Raw genomic sequence first — 19,109 nt, forward strand, 5'->3', positions numbered from 1 at the left:
AGAGGGAGAGGAGAGGAAAGGGGAGTAAGGGAAGAGGGAGATGAGAGGAGCCAGCAGGATGGTGAGGCTACTGGGGACTGCACTGGTTGGAAACCCAGGGAGAAACCCTTGGTGACAGCTGGTTAAAGACCTTTTAAGAATGTGGAAGTTATGGCTATAAGGTGTTTTGGTTACATGTAGCATGGCATGGTGTGACTCTCCCTCCTGATCCCCAACAGTTCAGTGAAGTTTACCAGGCTCACAAATGCTCTGCATGGACAAGGTCTTTAGAGAAAAATGAGGGATGACTGAGTTTCACATCTGGGCCAGTGTGTTCTTTTAAGTGCCACCAGGAACCCAAAGTCAGGAGTGACCATGAGACTTTCAAATGCTATCCCTATCCTTATCCTGGGAACTTGGATAAATCTGGAGGTATTCTACAAGGCATGAGTAAAGATTTGAGTAGAACTTACCCAGATCTTAGGGGTTGAGAAAATACAGTTGAATTTTGAACTATATTAGAAGAGTTGATATAGAATTCCAGAACTTGGGGCATGTAGAGAAGGGCTATGGTGAGAGGTGGAGCATGAGAGGAAAACAAGGACAGTATCCTATCCTTCAAAATCCTCTGGACTATACTGTGAGAACAGTGGCAGCCACTCAGAAACATGGAGGAGAGGAAGGGGGGTGGGGTGAAGGGTTGGGGAGGAGGGTGAGAGGAGGAAGGGGGAAGAAAGAGGGAGAAAAAGGGAGGGAGAGAAAGGGAGAGAGAGTGAGAAAGAGAAGGGGAGATAGGTAGATAGGGAGAGAGAAGGGGAGAGACAGGGAGAGAGAGAGAGGGAAGGAGAAAGACGTATGAACTGTGGAGCAACTTTTTTCTCTTTACCAGTGCAGTGCTTGGCTTAACATAAGCCCCCTCTCCTCCACCTGGAATAATTGTTGAATAGAATGAAGAAGCAACACTCAGGACTGTCTTGTAAGTGGAATGTATTATCCTGTGAAGTCACTAGATTGAGGGTTGGCAAGGCATGGCCCATGAGCCAAATCCAACTCCCTGCCTGTTTTTGTAAATAAAAGTCTATTGGAATACAGCCATGACCATTCATTTATGAACTATCTACAGTCTGTGGCTGCTTTTGCCCCACAATGGCAGAGTTGAAGAGTTGGACAGAGACGGTAAAGCCTAGCATCTGGCTCTTTACAGAAAAAGTTTGCTAACCCTGCACTAGCTAGGCAAGGAGAGTCCTGGGCCCACTGATTTGGGGTGCTGTAGAAGGGATGCTGGCATTCAGCTCTCAGACCTCTACGTCCTCTCTAGCTGTCTGAAAACGATCAAGAGACATGGTTTCGGGGACATGACAAGTTAAAAATATTTAAATGCATTTGATTAATGACAACCTAAGCTTTAATATCTAAGTTTGTAAAAGTTACATTCAAAACCTAAATGAGTCAATTTCTCAACATCTGACCCCCGTATATTACATTGTCCCCGGAAGATGAGCCGGTAGAAAATGCTAATCAATCATTTGGACTGGCATCCACCTAAAGCTGGAAAGTTGCAGGAAATCATTTAAAATAAAAGACAATGCATAAATAAGTCATATTTCCCTCTTACTTTAAGGTATCACGTCTCCCTCCCCTTAGCCTTAATACTCACAGAATTGTAGAGAAGGAACCAAATTAAAATAAAAATTGACATTTTAGGATGTAATAATTTTAGGATTTCATTATAGGCTCCCATTTGTTTCTGGATTCACTTCGTTGCTTTCTGATTCTTAAACATTTTTTAAAAATGATAGTTATCTGCCAACTAAAAATGAGGGTTATGTTTTAATAATTTTAATGAAATTTTAAACCTTTCTTTTTTCCTCTCTGTCTCCGCTTCCCTTTTTCTCTACCTCTTTTCCTCCCCCTCTCTCTCACTGTCTCTCTCACCTCTTTCTCCCTCTATCTCTCCCTCTCTCTCCCTTTCTGCTAGCCCAGTAGTTCTCAATGTAAATAAAATACATCTCTATAACAAAGAGAATAATTATCAAATTATTGGTGCTACCATCTCTAGCAATAGAAAATTGTTTACTTGTTTTTGAAAAGGTACATTCCCTATAGATGAACCAATATTTCATTTTAAAATCACTGTACAAGATTTTGTGCATCAAGTCCCAAATTCAGTAATTTAGCCAGTAATTACTGGGAGGCATGATTAAAGAAAAGCTTGAAATAAACATAACCCTCATTTTTAGTTGGCAGATAACTATTATTTTAAAAAATGTTTTAAGAGTCAGAAAACAGCAAAGTGAATCCAGAAACAAAATGGGAACTGATAATCAAGTTCTATAATGAAATTCTATTATATAATGAAATCCTAAGCAGTTCTCAAGGCACTTCCTTAATGGATATGTTTGCCCTGTGAGCTAAGAGAACTTGCTAGAAGTAAGGAGAAGTCAGCTGAATGAAGAAGGGGATAGGGATCTTGATGATTTTGAGTAGCTGTTCCTGCCACACTTAAATTTTCAACAGAAGAAATGAGAACAAAAAACCACCTGTTTATATACTTAATATTTTTAATGGAGATAAGCAAGTTTATATAAAATAGTGGCTAGCATAATTGTTCTAAAAAATCCACTTGAATAAAGTCATTAAAGTGTAACAACTAACTTACTCTTGGTCATCAGGTAAGCCAGAACCGTAGTCCTGGTTTTCTTACATTTTCAGTGCTGCTAGCCCAGTAGTTCTCAATGTAAGCTGAAAAACTTAAAAATGCAGATTCCCTTGCCCCACCTCAGACCTGGGGAGTCAGCATGTCCACAGAGGAAGCCTGGGAATCTGTCTTTCTAGGAAGTTCCTCAGGTGATTTTGAAGTACCCTGTCTGCAGACCAGTCCTGGGTAACAGGGCAGCTAGACTGCGTCACCTATTTTTGTCTTGTTTTATTTTGTTTTGATTTTTGAGACAGGGTCTCGCTCTGTTGCCCAGTCGGGAGTGCTGTGGTGTGATCTTGGCATACTACAACCTCTGCCTCTAAGCTCAAGTGATCCTCCCACCTCAGCCTCCCAAGTAGCTGGGACCACAGGTGTGAGCCCCCACACCTGGCTAATTTTTGTATTCACCTCACCTATCGTGAAAAGAAAAAAAAAGTAGGCTGATGTGAGGAAATTGTTTTGCGTCACTGTTAAAACTGCCAAGTGAGGGCCATGATGGCTGCATCTAAGCTGTAGGTACAGCCTACATGATTTACGTTGTACCTGGATACATCACGGTATTTACAAAGAGTGTCCCTTTAAGTATATCCATGTTTAGAAAATTAAGCTGCTGAGTGCAGACGTATGCTAGGGCTCACATTCATCCTTACCATTATGAAGGTAATCCTGAAAAACCAGGGGCTTTCTGTTTTGTATTGTTTTATTTTGCTGCTGAGATACCTTGTGATTCAAATTGGGAGCCACGGACCCTGCACCTGGTCTGGAGAAGTGAGCCTCAGCAATGATAGAACAGACGGACCACCGGTATCCTGCGATCACCGCCCAGAGCCGTTCCATCACTAACACTGAGAGAAGAGACTCTTTTGTAAGCTGTCTGGCGGCTTTTTAAGAGGGGGTTAAGAGGAGGGGTTCTGAGAACACATGATCATCCTGGTTTTCTCAGTCTGGGGATTGTGAAAGGAAATAATTCACGTGAAATAAAAGGGAAAGCAAATTGTAGTTATTAGTAGCCAGGGACATGGTTGTACCTAGACAGAGCTTCAAATAATACCTTTTTGTAGTTTATAGTTGACCATATATCGTGTTGAATTTTATAGTCAGTTAACAAAAAATGTGCTTCTCTTAAATTTCATGCCAGTTAAAGGGTTTTGGAGTCGATCACTAACCAACTACAGGACCTTTTAGGTAGAGGGGATCAACATTTCAGTGAGAAGCCTTTGACAGTGCTTTTTGGTGGTGCATTCAGATATGGCAGCCCTAAATTCTTGGATTCCTTTAGGCCAAATATAAAACCTCACATTGCTGTTTTTGAGCCAGGGACAACTGCCCATTCCCAGATCACACACAATCCACTAAGAATTTCATTTGACTCAAGTGAAGCTCTGCCTAATGTGACAGCCCTTGGAGCTGAACGGGAATTAAGGGCTGAAAACCACTCTTGTGAATCAGGTCAACAGTAGAGGAGTAGGGGCAGCCAGGACTGACCCAGAAGTGACAAGAGCTCCTCTTCCCCCAATATAAGAATATTTCTTTTCATTAAGTGAAAATAGCAATTGATTTAAAAAATGTTGAATATGATCTTTACATTTAAAAAAATTGGAGAGGACACATATTAAGATGTTAACACAGTAGTTATTATCTCTGGATAAAGGAAGTACAGAGGGTTTCTTTCCTGTGCCTCATTTTCATAATTTTTCTGTTGAAAACGGAAAGAATTTGTTTTCCTTACAGATTTCTATGATTTCTACATTATGAGGAATGTGTGTTAGTTTTATAATTATGGAAAAATCATTCTTTTTCTTTATTAATATAAACAGCATGTTTGTAAACTGGAGAAGACCTGTGGAAGTCTGATCGAGATGGTGAAAGGCTAAGTGCAAGAAGAAAAAGGAGCTGAATCTGTGAGAATCAGTGTTTAGTCTGGCAAACAGAACTCTCAGAGGGGCCAAGAGAATCTTCAGATTTTGAAGGGCTGCTAGCATGGGACGATGAATTACTATTTGCATAGCTTCAGAGGGAAGAACCAGAATCAGCAGGCAGAAATTACAAGGGAAAAAATTGTTCTCATTAGAAAGAAAATGATCTAACAATCAGGAGCATCCAAAAGTGGAATGGACTGCCTGGTGTGGAAGTGCTGTCCTTTTTGGAAGTGTTTAAACTGAGGTTGGGTGACTGCCTGCCTGGTTTCCTAAAGAATTCTTAAATGATTGCGAGGCTGAGGTGGATGGATCACGAGGTCAGGAGATCGAGACCATCCTGGCCAACATGGTGAAATCCCGTTTCTACTAAAAATACAAAAAAATTAGCTGGGTGTGGTGGTGTGCGCCTATAGTCTCAGCTACTCGGGAGGCTGAGGCAGGAGAATTGCTTGAACCCAGGAGGCGGAGGTTGCAGTGAGCCGAGATTGTGCCACTGCACTCCAGCCTGGCAACAGAGCGAGACTCCGTCTAAAAAAAAAAAAAAAAAAAAAAAAAGAAAGAAAAGAACTCCACAAAACAAGTAGACAACCAGTCATTTTTTCATTGTCCAGGTGTTTTGAGGTGTTTTTTTCTTTTCCTTTCCTCAAAATGATTCAAGTAAATACAATAGAGGAAATGCTGACACTAAGATCTTGGCAAACTCCTTGTGTGTATCTGTTATTTCATATGTAAAATGCAGATAACAGTAGTACTTATAGGGTTGTCATGAGGATTAAACGAATTACTACACACAAAGCATTTGGTAGAGTGCTGACACATAGTAATCATTAGATATGTTAGGTGCAATATTTTTCATTGTAATTTTTTTTAAAAACTTTTTTTCTAGGTTCAGGGGTACATATGCAGGTTTGTTATACGGGTAAATTACACGTTGCAGTGGTTGGGTGTACAAATTATTTTGTCACCCAGGTGATAAGCACAGTACCCAAGAGGTAGTTTTCTGGTCCTCGCCTTCCTCCCTCTCTCCACCCTCAAGTAGGCCTTGGTGTCTGTGGTTCCCTTCTTTGTCTCCATGTGTACTCAATGTTTAGCTCCCACTTATAAGTGAGAATAGGTGATATTTGGTTTTCTGTTCCTGTGTTAGTTTGCTTTAGAATAACGGCCTCCAGCTCCATCCATGTTGCTGCAAAGGACATGATCTCGTTTTTTATGGCTGCATAGTGTTCCATGGTGTATATGTACCACATTTTCTTTATCCAGTCAACCATTGATGGGCATTTAGGCTGATTCCATATCTTTGCTATTGTGAATAGTGCTTCGATGAACATACCTGTGTCTTTATGGTAGAACAACTTATATTCCTTTGATAGAACAACTTATAAGAACAACTTAGAATCCAATAATGGGATTGCTGGGTCAAATGGTAACTCTGTTTTGAGTTCTTGGAGAAATCACCAAACTGCTTTTCATAAATTAAATCATAATGTGTAATTAATGTGCTACAGGGAATTTGGTGAAGCAAAAATTTGCACAACTATAAGCAGCAAATTCTAGACGGTAGAAGGGCATGTTAGGGAACCAATACAGTACTCTTTATAATAGTTTTTGATTACAACATATTAATTTCCCAATGAAGGAACGGGCCATTCTACGATTTTAGAATGTAGTGGATGAATATGATGTCTGGCTTTTATACTTACTTCTCGAGTTCCTTACAGACACTTGACGGTTCAGTTAATTGCCACGTTTTGCCTTCCCTGTGATATGATAAGCAGAAGAGCCCCAGCCCGGTGCAGTGGTCACGCCTGTAATCCCAGCACTTTGGGTGGCCGAGGTGGGTGGATCATTTGAGGTCAGGAGTTTGAGACCAGCCTGGCCAACATAGTGAAACCCTGTCTCTACTAGAAATGCAAAAAAATTAGCTGGGCATGGTGGAGCATGCCTGTAATCCCAGATACTCTGGAAGGTGAGGCAGGAGAATCACTTCAACCTGGGAGGCGAAGGTCCGGGTGAGTCGAGATCACACCTGCACTCCAGCCTGAGTGACAAGAGTGAGACTCCGTCTCAAAATCAAACAAACAAAAAACAGAAGAGCCCCAGAACAATACGTTTTTCATCACATAATAAAATACACTAATACATTAAAACTGCTTTTTCTTTTTTGCTTTTTCTAGTTTTTGTTTTACCTGTCCTCTGAGGCAGTTGGGCGAGTAGTCGTTTGGAGGGGGGTGTGCAATTCATTAGAGTAAAAGGTGTTGGACAGTATGTCAGCTCCTTCAAGCTCCCTGCAACAGTAGGGCCTGCCGTGAATGACCTCCATGCTTCTTGGCTAAAAAGGCACAACCTGGAAAAGTAAAGGAGGGGACATTTGGCTTGTCGACTCAAGGCAGGCAGAAAACACATTTTACACTGTTAAATTGTTCAACCTGACGCTGCACAGAAATCACAGGCTTCCCTCTGCACTGAAAGCGGTCAAATCAGTAATAGAGACCTAAGTAAGTTCTATGGAAATGAATTTCAACTGAAACAAATCCACAAAGTGGAAGGTGCCTCCAAGTAGTCACCAGAATGACCATCCAGTAGGTTCGTACCAGTCCGCTTTGTGGCTATCAACTGAAATTCAATTCCTGCCTCAAATTTAACTATAACTAATCAAGAAAACTCAGTTGACTTCTAGCCTGTGGTCTTTCCGAAAATTAGGGACTCTTCATTCAACAGAATAAGAGCTGTCCTAAAGGCTTTGGGGATTCCGGACAAGAATCCGTTTGCAGATGGTGGAGTCAAGGGTGCAGCACGAAAGGGACTCTAAAGGGGATTCCAGGTTTCCACTGCGTCGGGGAGAATCCCACCTCTCCCTCGGACTTGGGGGAAGGCCAGGAGGCGGCGTAGCTGGGACCAAGGGTGCGGGGGGCCGAGGCCGAGCCTCGCGGGCTGTCATCGCCCTGCGAGCCGTGCCTCGGGGGTCTGGACACACCTGGGACATGAGTCTGGGGGCGCTGCGGGACCGCGCCTCCCCTCCGCTCCCTGCAGCTGGCGGCCTTCGCTGGCCGAGGAATTTTGAGGTCGTCCGCACCTGCGGCCCGGTGGAGCTGGCAGGCAGGGGCGGGGGCGGGAGAAGGACGGCGGGCAGGCCGGGGTAGGGTGGGGCTGGGGGCGCTTGTGACGGTAGCCGTGAGCGCGGCACTAAGTGATGCGTCCTTGAGGGGCTGGGAGCTTCCGGGTGGCGGGCGGGGCGCAGTAGGCGGCTCTTAGAGACCTCGGAGGAAGCGAGCCCAGCGATGCGACACTGGCAACAACGCGAAGAAGGACTGAGAGTGAAGAGAGCGGGAGGCGCTGGGTCAGAGGTGAGAGGGGCTCTTCCGCCTTGCGGCCGCTGGCCCCGCCTCCCGGTCCCTTGCCCCGCCCCTCTCGGCTCGCCGCCCTGCCTCCTGTAGGACACCGCCTGGCCCCACCCGCGCCTCGCCCCCAGGCGCCCTCTAGCGGCGGCGGCGATGGCGATATCAGTTTCTTTTTCCAGGGCTTCCAGGTCTGCAGCTGTCTCCCGGCCGGCCACGGAGTGTTCTCATGTGGACTGGGCGGAGGAAGAACTCTGGTCCAGTGGAGTTCCTGGTGAGGTCGGAGCATGCGACCTGTCCTCCCTCCCCAGGTCACCTCGCAGGATTGAGGACAGTGCGGCCAGATCGAGGGTGGAGTCTGCAGGATTTTGAAACTGCAGCCCCTGGCATGGCGCCCTAACAGAGCCTCTGCTCCTTGCCTGGTGGGTGCGGACGTGGCAAAGTCCCTTACTTGCCTCGTCCCCAGAGCCTAGCCCCACCTTGATTATCTCAGTTTCCCCAAAAGATACAAATGTGAGCCACGTCTCTGCACCTGCAGGGTCATGACTTCCTGTGATGGCTGAGAACAGGGATGTCACCCCCCTCCCCACTTGCCCCCCCCCCGCCCCATCAAGGAATGGGATGTGGGGAGGTTAGGCTCTGTGTATGATATGTGTGATATGGTAAGGCTTTGTGTCCCCACCCGAATCTCATCTTGAATTGTAATCCCCATAATCCCCGCATGTCAAAGGAGAGACCAGGTGGAAGTAATTGGATCATGGGGGCAGTTTCCCCCATGTTGTTCTCGCAATAGTGAGTGAATTCTCACGAGATCTGATGGTTTTATAAGGTGCTCTTTCCCCTTCTCTTAGCACGTCTCCTTTCTGCCGCCTTGTGAAGAAGGTAACTGCTTCTCCTTGGCCTTCTGCCATGATTGTAAGTTTCCTGAGGCCTCCCCAGTCACGTGAGATTGTGAGTCAACTAAACCTCTTTCCTTTATAAATTACCCAGTCTTGGGCAGTTCTTTATAGCATTGTGAGAAAAAACTAATACAATGTGGGAGGCTAGAACTGAGCCTGCAGGAACCAGAAGGTGAGGGTGAGAATGACAACCTCTGAGAAGAAGGGAGTTGAAACTGTGTGCCAAAGAGTTAAAGAAAACAGTCATAGAAATTCTTGCGTTTACAGGATGGCAGATAAAAGAAACAAATTGCTGAAATGCTGAAATGCCTGGGCTTGTAGGTTAATAAAACTGGCTGAAATCCATTGGAACCTATAAGGCCAACTAGAGTCTGCACAGACCCAGCTTGCTGACCTTACAGCTGAATTTCTATGGCATGTTTCATAGTAACTCCTCACTGAATTTGCACGTGGAACCCTTAGGTAGCATGAAGAGACGGGAGCACATGCCCATGGACTTCCCAGACTTCCTCTTTCCTTCCACTGCGCACCTGCTAATCCCGGAATCCACACTCAAAACCATTTCTAATAATTGCCCTAACAGGGAGACAGATTTGAGCTGGACTTCCTATTTCTTTGTAGGTTGACATGCAATAACAGTTTTTATTTTATCAAAAACCCAGTGTTACAGTATTGACTTCCAGTGCCTTGGGCAGCGAGCCTCCTTTGCTTGGTAACAGTACGATGGTGCCTTTTCCATTCTCTGCCTACTTTACAACTTTTTACTAACCAACCAGTGGGCATTCATTTTGTGCTGTGCTTTCTATGTGAGTGTTACCTGGAGTGGGGGAAGAAAGGTGTATTGAAGTAGGCACAGTGGTAATTTTGTAGTCTTGGTTTATTTCTTAGTCCCCGCATCTCTGCCAACCTTCCAATAGTTACCACCCACTAAGCCTGGAGGAGTAGATCCTGCTGGAGACAGAGTTGTGCATTAGGTGAAATTGGCTTTTATCTTTGACATCTTTATTTCCCCTCCAATTTCTGGTAGTTCATTGTAAGCTTTTGTCCCTTTTCTGCTCCTGTGTGTTCAGGATCTCCCATTAAATTCCTTGTCTCCCCAGCCCACTTCATGTCCCCAGTCTTCCAGTACTTTCCATACTTCACCTTTTTCTCATCCTCAGCCTTAGTCCTATTTTCCTATGGCTTGATTCTTCCTGGGAGGAGTAACTGAGCATGATAGATTTAATCAGAGGCATATGATGAAGATGCATCATTAGCCATGTATGTACATGGATGGTGGTGACACCGGAAAAGGTATGTCAACTCCAGGTTGAATGATCAGGATATGTGGTGATAGCCTCCAGGTTCTAGGGGGTTTGAAATTTTATTTTAGGTCAAATAAGTGTAAAAGGAAGAAAAATGTAATTATTTTTATCTTTATCATTTTTCAAATAAAATTTACAGGCAAGAAAAATTCATTGTCAGATCATTGTGAAACAATTGTTTTCTTTGAAAATGCTTCTCCATCTGAAATTCTCAGGGATATCAGGATTAGGTCTATTCGTTTGACCAACACTCTTTACTCTTAACTTTTGTGATTTAACTCACTCCATCTCAGCCAGCAGGTGATGTGGATGTGACCTCAACAACACACAGTAGCCTCCTACCCAGGGATGCTCAAGTGACTGACTTCTTAGGTATAACATGGCCAGCGGGTCAGTAGCCTCAGATTGCCTTCTTTTGACTTCTCACATGTCAATCTTGTCACTACCTCAGTTTGCTAGTAGTCCTTCAAGCTGGGAAGATGAAATTTGGTAATGAAAATAATATATGCTTAGAATACTGTGGGTCAATGACAGTTCCAAGTCACAGTTAGACATTTCACCTTCAGGTAAAGAGTAAGTAGGAGGTAGATAATAACAGAAAGCATGACTTACAGTCTATAAACTTTCCTTCAAATCTGTTATAGAGACCAGTAAAATGAATGAAGAGACTAGTAAAATGATTTTTTTTTTTTTTGAAACAGAGTCTCTGTCGCCCAGGCTGGCGTGCAATGGTATGATCTCGGCTCACTGCAACCTCTGCCTCCCTGGTTCAAGCACTTCTCCTGCCTCAGCCTCCCAAGTAGTTGGGATTGCGGGCACTCGCCACCACGCCTGGCTGATTTTCTGTATTTTTAGTAGAGATGGGGTTTTGCCACGTTGGCTAGGCTGGTCTCAGACTCCTGATCTTAGGTGATCCATCCGCCTCGGCCTCCCAAAGTGCTGGGATTACAGGCGTGAGTCATGCACCCAGCCCAGTGAATATTTTTTAAGTGAAAAAAAAAATTTGGAGTCTGGTGCCTTGCTTAGAAGATGTGTTGGAAAGTGTCTCAGTAATGTTAAACTATGCATCTTTAAAAACTGAAGAACTTAAAACTTTGTTGATTTCAGTATATGTATCTTCTTAGTAGGATGACAATTAGAAGTATGTATATTCTGCTGGCTTTAAATTACAAATGAGTTAAATGACACTTTAATACTTTTTTGTATTAAATAATTTAACCTAAGTTCAGTACTTTAAATTCTTCTCAAAACATATTTTCTTTCTTTCATTGTTGTTTATTATAAAAACGCAATCAGCTTTTTTTGTGGGTGTCATTTCAATTTTTTTCTTGAATACAGTTATTTGTAAAGAGCATTGTAATCTCAACAGTCTTTATGGTTGTAGTCGTGCCAACTATGATCGATTAAATAAGCCTAGAAATATAATGTGCAGCACAAGGATTATAATTCAAAATTTGTGTTGCATACTAAAATTTTTCTTTTTTTTTTTGAGACGGAGTCTCGCTCTGTCGCCCAGGCTGGAGTGCAGTGGCGCGATCTCGGCTCACTGCAAGCTCCGCCTCCTGGGCTTACGCCATTCTCCTGCCTCAGCCTCCCGAGTAGCTGGGACCACAGGCACCCGCCACCTTGCCCGGCTAGTTTTTTGTATTTTTTAGTAGAGACGGGGTTTCACCATGTTCGCCAGGATGGTCTCGATCTCCTGACCTCGTGATCCGCCCGTCTCGGCCTCCCAAAGTGCTGGGATTACAGGCTTGAGCCACCGCGCCCGGCCTAAAATTTTTCTAAGAATGTAGATTTTAGCTGTTCTCCCCCTCCAATAAAAAATTTACTATGTGAAAAACAATAATAATATTATTATTATTTTTGGCTTGAGTAGCTAAGGAATGAGGTGGTCATTTAGTAGTGAACACTGAAGTGACGTTGATGCACACATTTATAAAATGTGCTATTTAGTAAACAGTTACCAGTTACCTAGAATGCATCAGGGGTTGTCCTAGCACCTACAGTCTATGGGGACATGGAGCCGTGGACAGTTGTAATCAGTGAGGTAAGTGCTTGACTGGGGCCAGCACTCTTGCTGTAGCGGTACACAGTCTCCTAACCAAGATTCTTGTGCTTCTGATTTCATCCCCTTGGAAATGTCTGAAAAGAAATGTAAGATTCTTCCATTTAGAAACATGATCGTCGAAACCCTTTAGCAAGGTGACCTGGCCATGTGCCCTTGGTTACATGCAGTTGTTTGTCCTTGTGACCTCCATGGCATCTTTCCATTTATCTTTCTTTGCATCTTCCTACATGGATATTCTAACATTTTGTCCCATGAATTTGAGTTCCTTCTGGGTAGCATTTTTCTTTCTAATCTTAAACCTCTGCTCAGAAGACTCAGTGATCAGTCTCTCTTCCTCTGTCATGATTCAACATCTTTGAACTGTGACCTATAAACAGACGGCCCCATGCACTATCCCTACTGTCTCGTTGAGTGAAGTTATGTAGAATATGTATTCCACATTAGGTATTAAGTTCCACTACTTAAGTTTCTTCTTCACTTACCCACACACACAGATATGAATTAAACGTGTATTGGATAGAGAGGGTGGGCATGGCACTTCCAGATGCAACTAACAGGAAGACATGCTGTCCCCCGGGGGCTCCAGCTGATGAGGACAGTTCCAGAGCATCCTGCGGTGTCGCATTCTGCGCTCAGGGCACTGTGATACCTAGTCAGGGAGGGAGGTTGTAGGGGCTTCCTTGGGTGTACCTGGCCCACCATATGTTTAGCTGTCTTACCAGAAAAATATTGACTCAATCATTCTCTATATGAAAAAGGTGCTCAGTTACCCTATACTCAGTCATTTGGGTATTATGAGGGCTTTCTTGGCAAGATTGAAGCTGTGGGGCTCTTCTTAGGGAATGAGAAAAAGAAACATTACAAATCCAAGTGCTGTGATTTCTCATCATGTTAAAATAATGAGGAGACCCTCTGCTGAAATGAGGAGTGTCCTCACGTGGCTTTTTTGTTTTGTTTTGTTTTGAGACAGAGTCTCGCTCTGTCACCAGGCTGGAGTGCAGTGGTGTGATCTTGGCTCACTGCAGCCTCTGCCTCCCGGGTTCAAGCGATTCTCCTGCCTCAACCTCCTGAGTAGGTGGGACCACAGGCACGTGCCACCACGCCCAGCTAATTTTTGTATTTTTAGTAGAGACGGGGTTTCACCATGTTGGCCAGGATGGTCTCGATCTCTTGACCTTATGATCCGCCCGCCTTGGCCTCCCAAAGTGCTGGGATTACAGGCGAGAGCCACCACGCCCGGCCTCATGTGGCCCTTCAAAGCATCGGCCCAGGGTTCCTCGGGTCTCTGCTGGGTGAACGTGCTCTTCCCTTGGAGACTCCCCATCTTTGGAGCGCACAGACGTTAATCCCAGAGCCGTGCTCTGTCCCCAGGTGACGACAACAGGAAGAAGGCCAACAACCCCAAACACTGCAGCTGCATCATAGATCAGATCTTCACTGGTGGGCTGCAGTTGGACGTCACCTGCCAAGTCTGCCAGTAAGTGACAGGCCGTGTGCTTCGTGGCGTTGAAACCCACCAGGGCTGTGCTGATATCTCCCAGTCTCTAGAGCTGCCAGTCTCCAGAACTGTGTGTGCTCTGAGAGGTCTTTAAGGAGGCTACAAGAGAAATGGTTAACAGACGCCCTGAGAGCGAAGGTCGTGGGGTAGAGGTGCTTCCTCTTGGGGAGATCCTGGGGTGGGTGTCCCGGTGGGATGCGAGACCTCTGTGTGGAGGTCTTGGTGTTGTCCACAGCCAGTAGTGTGTTCTTGGAAGCTTCCCCCAACATTTCTCTTCTTTTAGTCCTTGACCAGGAAACAAACAAACAAAAAATAACCCCCTTCAAGAAAGGTTGGATCACGTATGGCAGATTATTTACATATGTGCTTTGAAGTGTGTTAGTTCTCATTATTTTATGGTTTCCTGTTCCATTTTCTCTATGTAGTGGCCCTAATTCTTTTGAGGTGTGGTCTTTGCTTATAGCTCCAAGCATTGAGTGCAGGAAGAATCTACTGTTTTGTTAGATTAGAGGAACCCTCTCAACTAACCTTAGTGCACGCTGCTGGGTTTTGTTTTATTTTTAGGTATGGGGTCTTATGTTGCCCAGGCTAGCCTTGAACCCCTGGGCTCAAGCAATCCTCCCACCTCAGCCTCCCAAATAGCTGGGACTACAGGTGTGCGCCACGGTGCCTGGCTCTGTTCTTTACTGCAGTTGAAGTTTTAAAAACCCTGGACATGATCCACTAAAACAATTTCAGAACCCATAATGGATTGCCACCTGTAGTCTGCATAAGACCAGTGAAAAACAGGAAAGGCCACTGCTGGCTGTGTCACGGACGCAATTTTCTGTAAGGAGCATAGACTGTTAGAGGCCTTGGCTCTAAGCATTAGGAACTGAGTTTGCTCTGAGCAGTTTAGACCTCCTTGCTGACCCTCAACTACTGAATTCCGTCAGCAGGAAATTGTCTCAGATTTAAATCTTGTATAAATATCGAGAGCAAATTTCCCAGTCTGTGAGTTTTTGTTTTTAGTGTTGTCAAATAAATCTCTAGCAAGGAACTGGTCTTGTGAAATGCAGCATTAAATGTCCAGCTGGAAAATGTGGCACATATACACCATGGAATACTATGCAGCCATAAAAAAGGATGAGTTTGTGTCCTTTGTAGGGACATGGATGCAGCTGGAAACCATCATTCTCAGCAAACTATCGCAAGAACAGAAAACCAAACACTGCATGTTCTCACTCATAGGTGGGAATTGAACAATGAGATCACCTGGACACAGGAAGGGGAGCATCACACACCGGGTCCTATTGTGGGGAGGGGGTGGGGGGAGGGATAGCATTAGGAGATATACCTAATGTGAATGGTGAGTTAATGGGTGCAGCACACTAACATGGCACATGTATACATATAACAAACCTGCACATTGTGCACATGTACCCTAGAACTTAAAGTATTAAAAAAAAAAAAAAAGTCCAGCTGGGGGCTGGACGCAGTGGTTCACGCCTGTAATCCCAGCACTTTGGGAGGCCGAGGCAGGCCTATCACTTGAGGTCAGGAGTTCAAGACTAGCTTGGCCAACATGGTGAAACCCTGTCTTTACTAAAAATACAAAAAATTAGCTGGGCGTGGTGGCAGGCACCTGTAATCCCAGCTACTCAGGAGGCTGAGGCAGAAGAATCACTTGTACCCAGGAGGCGGAGGTTGCAGTGAGTCAAGATGGCACCACTGCACTCCAGCCTGGGTGATGGAGCGAGACTCTGTCAAAAAAAAAAAAAAGAAAAGAAAAGTCCAGCCTGGCTGGGGCACACTCTCTGTGAAGTGTGCAAGGAAGTCTCCAGTGTCACCTAGATCGCAGGCCCCAGATTCCAGATGCAGCTGTAAAATAGACCGGTGGATTCAGAGCCTCTGATGGGGCCCATGAGTTTATCCTCTTCCAAAGCCCTTTAGTGACTATGATGGTCTCCAGGCTGGGAAGCCCTTGCTTGAGGAGCAGCCCTTGGCTTCAGGGTTCATACACATCCCTCCCCAGGGCCACCTTGGGAGCCAAGACAGGTCGGGTATGAGCTCTCCTGCTCTTGATCCCAAGTCCCAAGTGTCCCTGAGACAAAGGGCACCATGGGGAAGGGGTGTGGGCGCAGCCTCCTCCCCAGGATGCCTCTGGAACTGGGAGGGCATCAGTCCTCACGGGCATCGTTCCCTCTCTTTGCTTCCAGCAGTGTCTCCACTACCATAGATCCCTTCTGGGACATCAGCTTGCATCTGCCCAGCTGTTCCACCCCATTCTGGCCCCTGAGCCCAGGGAGCAAGGGCAGCATGGTGAACAAGGAAAGCCACGTGTCTGGGAGCCACCACAATCATGGACTGCCTCGAAGGTGAGAAGCCTGCCTGCACCCACGTGGAAGGGGCTCGTCTTCCTGGCGGGTAGGCTGTACTTGATCAGAACCAAAAGAGGGCTTTTCTTCTACATGCCCAGGACAGAGCCTGAGCAAAGATGCAGCACTAGCCTGGGTTGGCTAGTTTGTCTTCTGTTTTGGCCAGTTTTGCACAGTGCCGGATGTTGCTGTCAGCAGCTGATATTTCTGTTCCCCAGTTTTGCACAGTGCCGGATGTTGCTGTCAGCAGCTGATATTCCAACCTCCTCATGTAAATAAGTTGAGAGCCAAACTGGATGCTCCTTTAGCCTTTGTAGTAGACACCGACCCTGGAGTGTGAGCTGAGAAACGTCCAGCTCTCTCCCTCTGGTCCACAGCCTTCCCTACACGTGATTAAAACTTAGTTGTGATGTTCTGTGCTTAGGGCCATTTTTGAAATTGTTCATTTACTGCTTTATTTGGGATAAGTAATAACATTTAGGAAGCTTTTTTTTTTTTTTCTTTTAAATGTATTTAAGTAGCCGTAGCATACAATTGTAAAAGGAGCAGAAAACCTTCCTAAACTTTGTCTAGTGTTTTATAGTCCTTGTTTTATTTGCATTAATTAAAGGTAATACAGAAGAGTCCTTGTTGAGTGGAAGTATTCCTTAGAAGAGGTATAAGCTTTTGGTTTCTGTCTGGCTGCATAGTCAATAGGACCAAAGTTGCATGTTTATTTTATTTTTTGAGATAGGGTCTTGCTCTGTTGCACAGGCTGGAGTGCAGTGGCATGATCATAGCTCACTGCAGCCTCAATCTCTTGGGCTCACACCGTCCTCTTGCCTCAGCCTCCCCAGTAGTTGGGACCACAGGTGCGTGCCACCATGCCCAGATAATTTTGTGATTAAAAAAATTTTTCATTTTTTTTGGTCGAGACAGAGTCTTGCCACATTGCTCAGGCTGGCCTTGAACTTCTGAGCTCAAGTGATCCTTTCAACATAGCCTCCCAAAATGCTGGTATTACAGACATGAGCCACTGTGCCCTGCCAAAAGTTTGCATGTTTAGAATTTTGAAAGCATCAACTTTGTAACACTAAGTCCACATACTAAAATGGGGTATCACGTTCTAAATTCAGAAAACTAGTAAATAAACGATGGAAACCAAAACCTTCTTAAAGAAGGCCTTTGCAACTAAATTAAACTTCGTCATAAATTCCAATAAAGTGAAAGTGTTGACCAGGCACGGTGGCTCACTCCTGTAATCCCAGTGCTTTTGGAGGCCGAGGCGGGTGGATCACAAGGTCAGGAGTTCGAGACAAGCCTGGCCAACATGGCGAAACCCTGCTTCTACTAAAAATACAAAAAGTTAGCCAGGTGTGGTGGCAGGCACCTGTAATCCCAGCTACTCGGGAGGCTGAGGCAGGAGAATCACTTGAACCTGGGAGGCGGGGGTTGCAGTGAGCTGAGACTGTGCCACTGCATGCCAGCCTGGGCAACAGAGTGAGACTCCGTCTCAAAAAAAAAAAAAAAAAAAAAAAAAAAAGCATTGCTAAAACAGTGGGCCATGAAGGAGAAACCGCACTTCACAAACTACAATGTGTAGGAAGCCTGTGTTGTTAGGAGAGACCTGGCATGGTGCTGGCTCCTGGGAAGGTGGAGGAGAGGGAGAGTGCGCCCTTCCCCACTTTGTATTACAAGCAAAGGCTCCTTTTGAGTCTTGTGGAGAACAGATCCCAAAGCTAGCAAGGAAACAGGTGCCACTTTGCCCGGGGGTCTTTTCATCTTGCCCTAGGTGAGATGGCAGAATTTCCAAACCATAAACAAAGGCTTTCCATACCTGGCTGTGAAAAGATTGAGATTTTTGCTAGTGTTTCAGCTTTAAAATTTGATGTGTGCTTTGTTGAATCATCTGTTCCGTGGGTTTTGTTGGTGGCAGCTGCCACCTGTGCCAGATGCACTTCTAACATAGCCCTCCTACTTCTTGCCTCTGCACCGTCAGGAAATTACCTTTCCCAGACCTCTCGTCTCTCTACATTAAACTGCTCATGTTGAGATCATTATAGATTCACATACAGTTGTAAGAAGCAATCTGCTGCCCCTTGTCCTGGTTCCCTGATGGTGACATCCTGCAGTGCTGTGGTGCGGCGCCCTAGCCAGGATAGAGAGACATTCATGCAGAAAGTACCCAGCATCTTCATCACCTCCTTCCTCACCACTCGCTCTGTAACCCCAGCCATCGGGGACTCCTTCTCCATTTCCATAAACCTGACATTTCCAGAATGTCATGTCAACTGAATCATACAACAGGGAGCCCTTTGGGTTGGCTTTTCTTGCTCATAATAACTCTCTGAGGATGCATCCAGGGTGCGGCTGCGGTTAGTAGTTTCTTCCTTTTCGCTGCTGACTTGTGTTCCATGGTACAGATGTTCCACAGTTTCTTTATTCATCCATGGGAAGAAATGAGGTTGTTTCCAGTTCTGTGATGATTATGAGTAACACTGGTACACATTTGTGGACAGTTTTTGTGTGAACATTAGTTTTCATTTTTCTGGCTCAAATTTGACTGCTGGGTCATGTGGTACTTAGAACATTATTATCATTTCCCCAGCTCTTTCCCTGAAACAAAACATTTATGATCAATATTCTCTAAAGAGATAGGCAGCAAAGGTGGAAACATTTTCTCTTTTTTTCATTGTGAAATTGTAACCATTCATAGTTGTATATGGGTGTTTTTGGTAGGAAAAATCAACCTATTGAAAGAGATAAAATACCCCTTTCCTCACTTTTTCCTGTCTCTCATATCTCCCTTACCACTCCTATCTTTTTAAAACACCTTGTAGATTCACCAGACCAGAGTACTTGGGCAGCAGTGCCAAGATCAAGCACAGTGATTGCCATAACTACCAGGAGTCCACGGCTCAGCTCAACATGAAGAAACTGCCCATCGTAGCCTGTTCCTATCTCAAAATAGTTGGTTTTCCAGAAAGCCAACTCTAGTGGCAGACTCGATTTTTAGCCCATAGTACAACTTGCAGCCTCTTGGTTTGGTTTGATGTGCAGAGTTTTTTTTTTG

At 44.9% G+C, this 19,109-nt stretch overlaps 2 protein-coding genes and 1 long non-coding RNA gene across 5 annotated transcripts in view; 2 read left to right on the plus strand and 1 right to left on the minus strand.

The window, feature by feature from the left end:
• C4H7orf31 (chromosome 4 C7orf31 homolog) overlaps positions 1-7,957 on the minus strand; it is a 46,128-nt gene extending 38,171 nt beyond the window's left edge. The window contains exons 1-2 of one of the 3 annotated variants that reach the window (XM_009203210.4): positions 7,853-7,957; positions 6,783-6,940 (exon numbers count right to left, since the gene is read on the minus strand). In XM_009203210.4, coding sequence (XP_009201474.3) covers positions 6,783-6,916 — 134 coding nt within the window. In that variant the 5' untranslated portion in view covers positions 6,917-6,940; positions 7,853-7,957. Of the gene's footprint in view, positions 1-6,782; positions 6,941-7,570 lie in introns of all 3 variants that reach the window. The other 2 variants (XM_003896181.4, XM_017956845.3) reach the window with 2 other exon arrangements.
• LOC110742843 lies at positions 7,837-8,816 on the plus strand. The gene is made up of 3 exons (XR_002521012.2): positions 7,837-7,940; positions 8,114-8,205; positions 8,783-8,816. It is a non-coding gene; the product is annotated as an uncharacterized LOC110742843 (long non-coding RNA).
• LOC100998923 (ubiquitin carboxyl-terminal hydrolase 22-like) lies at positions 8,088-19,075 on the plus strand. The gene is made up of 5 exons (XM_021935948.2): positions 8,088-8,282; positions 8,813-8,846; positions 13,574-13,679; positions 15,899-16,057; positions 18,877-19,075. The coding sequence occupies exons 1-5, from the start codon at positions 8,088-8,090 to the stop codon at positions 19,031-19,033; spliced, it is 651 nt and encodes a 216-aa protein (XP_021791640.2). The 3' UTR covers positions 19,034-19,075.
• The last annotated feature ends 34 nt before the right edge of the window (positions 19,076-19,109 follow it).

This window comes from Papio anubis, chromosome 4, assembly GCF_008728515.1.
Source record: "Papio anubis isolate 15944 chromosome 4, Panubis1.0, whole genome shotgun sequence".
Lineage (NCBI taxonomy): Eukaryota > Metazoa > Chordata > Mammalia > Primates > Cercopithecidae > Papio > Papio anubis.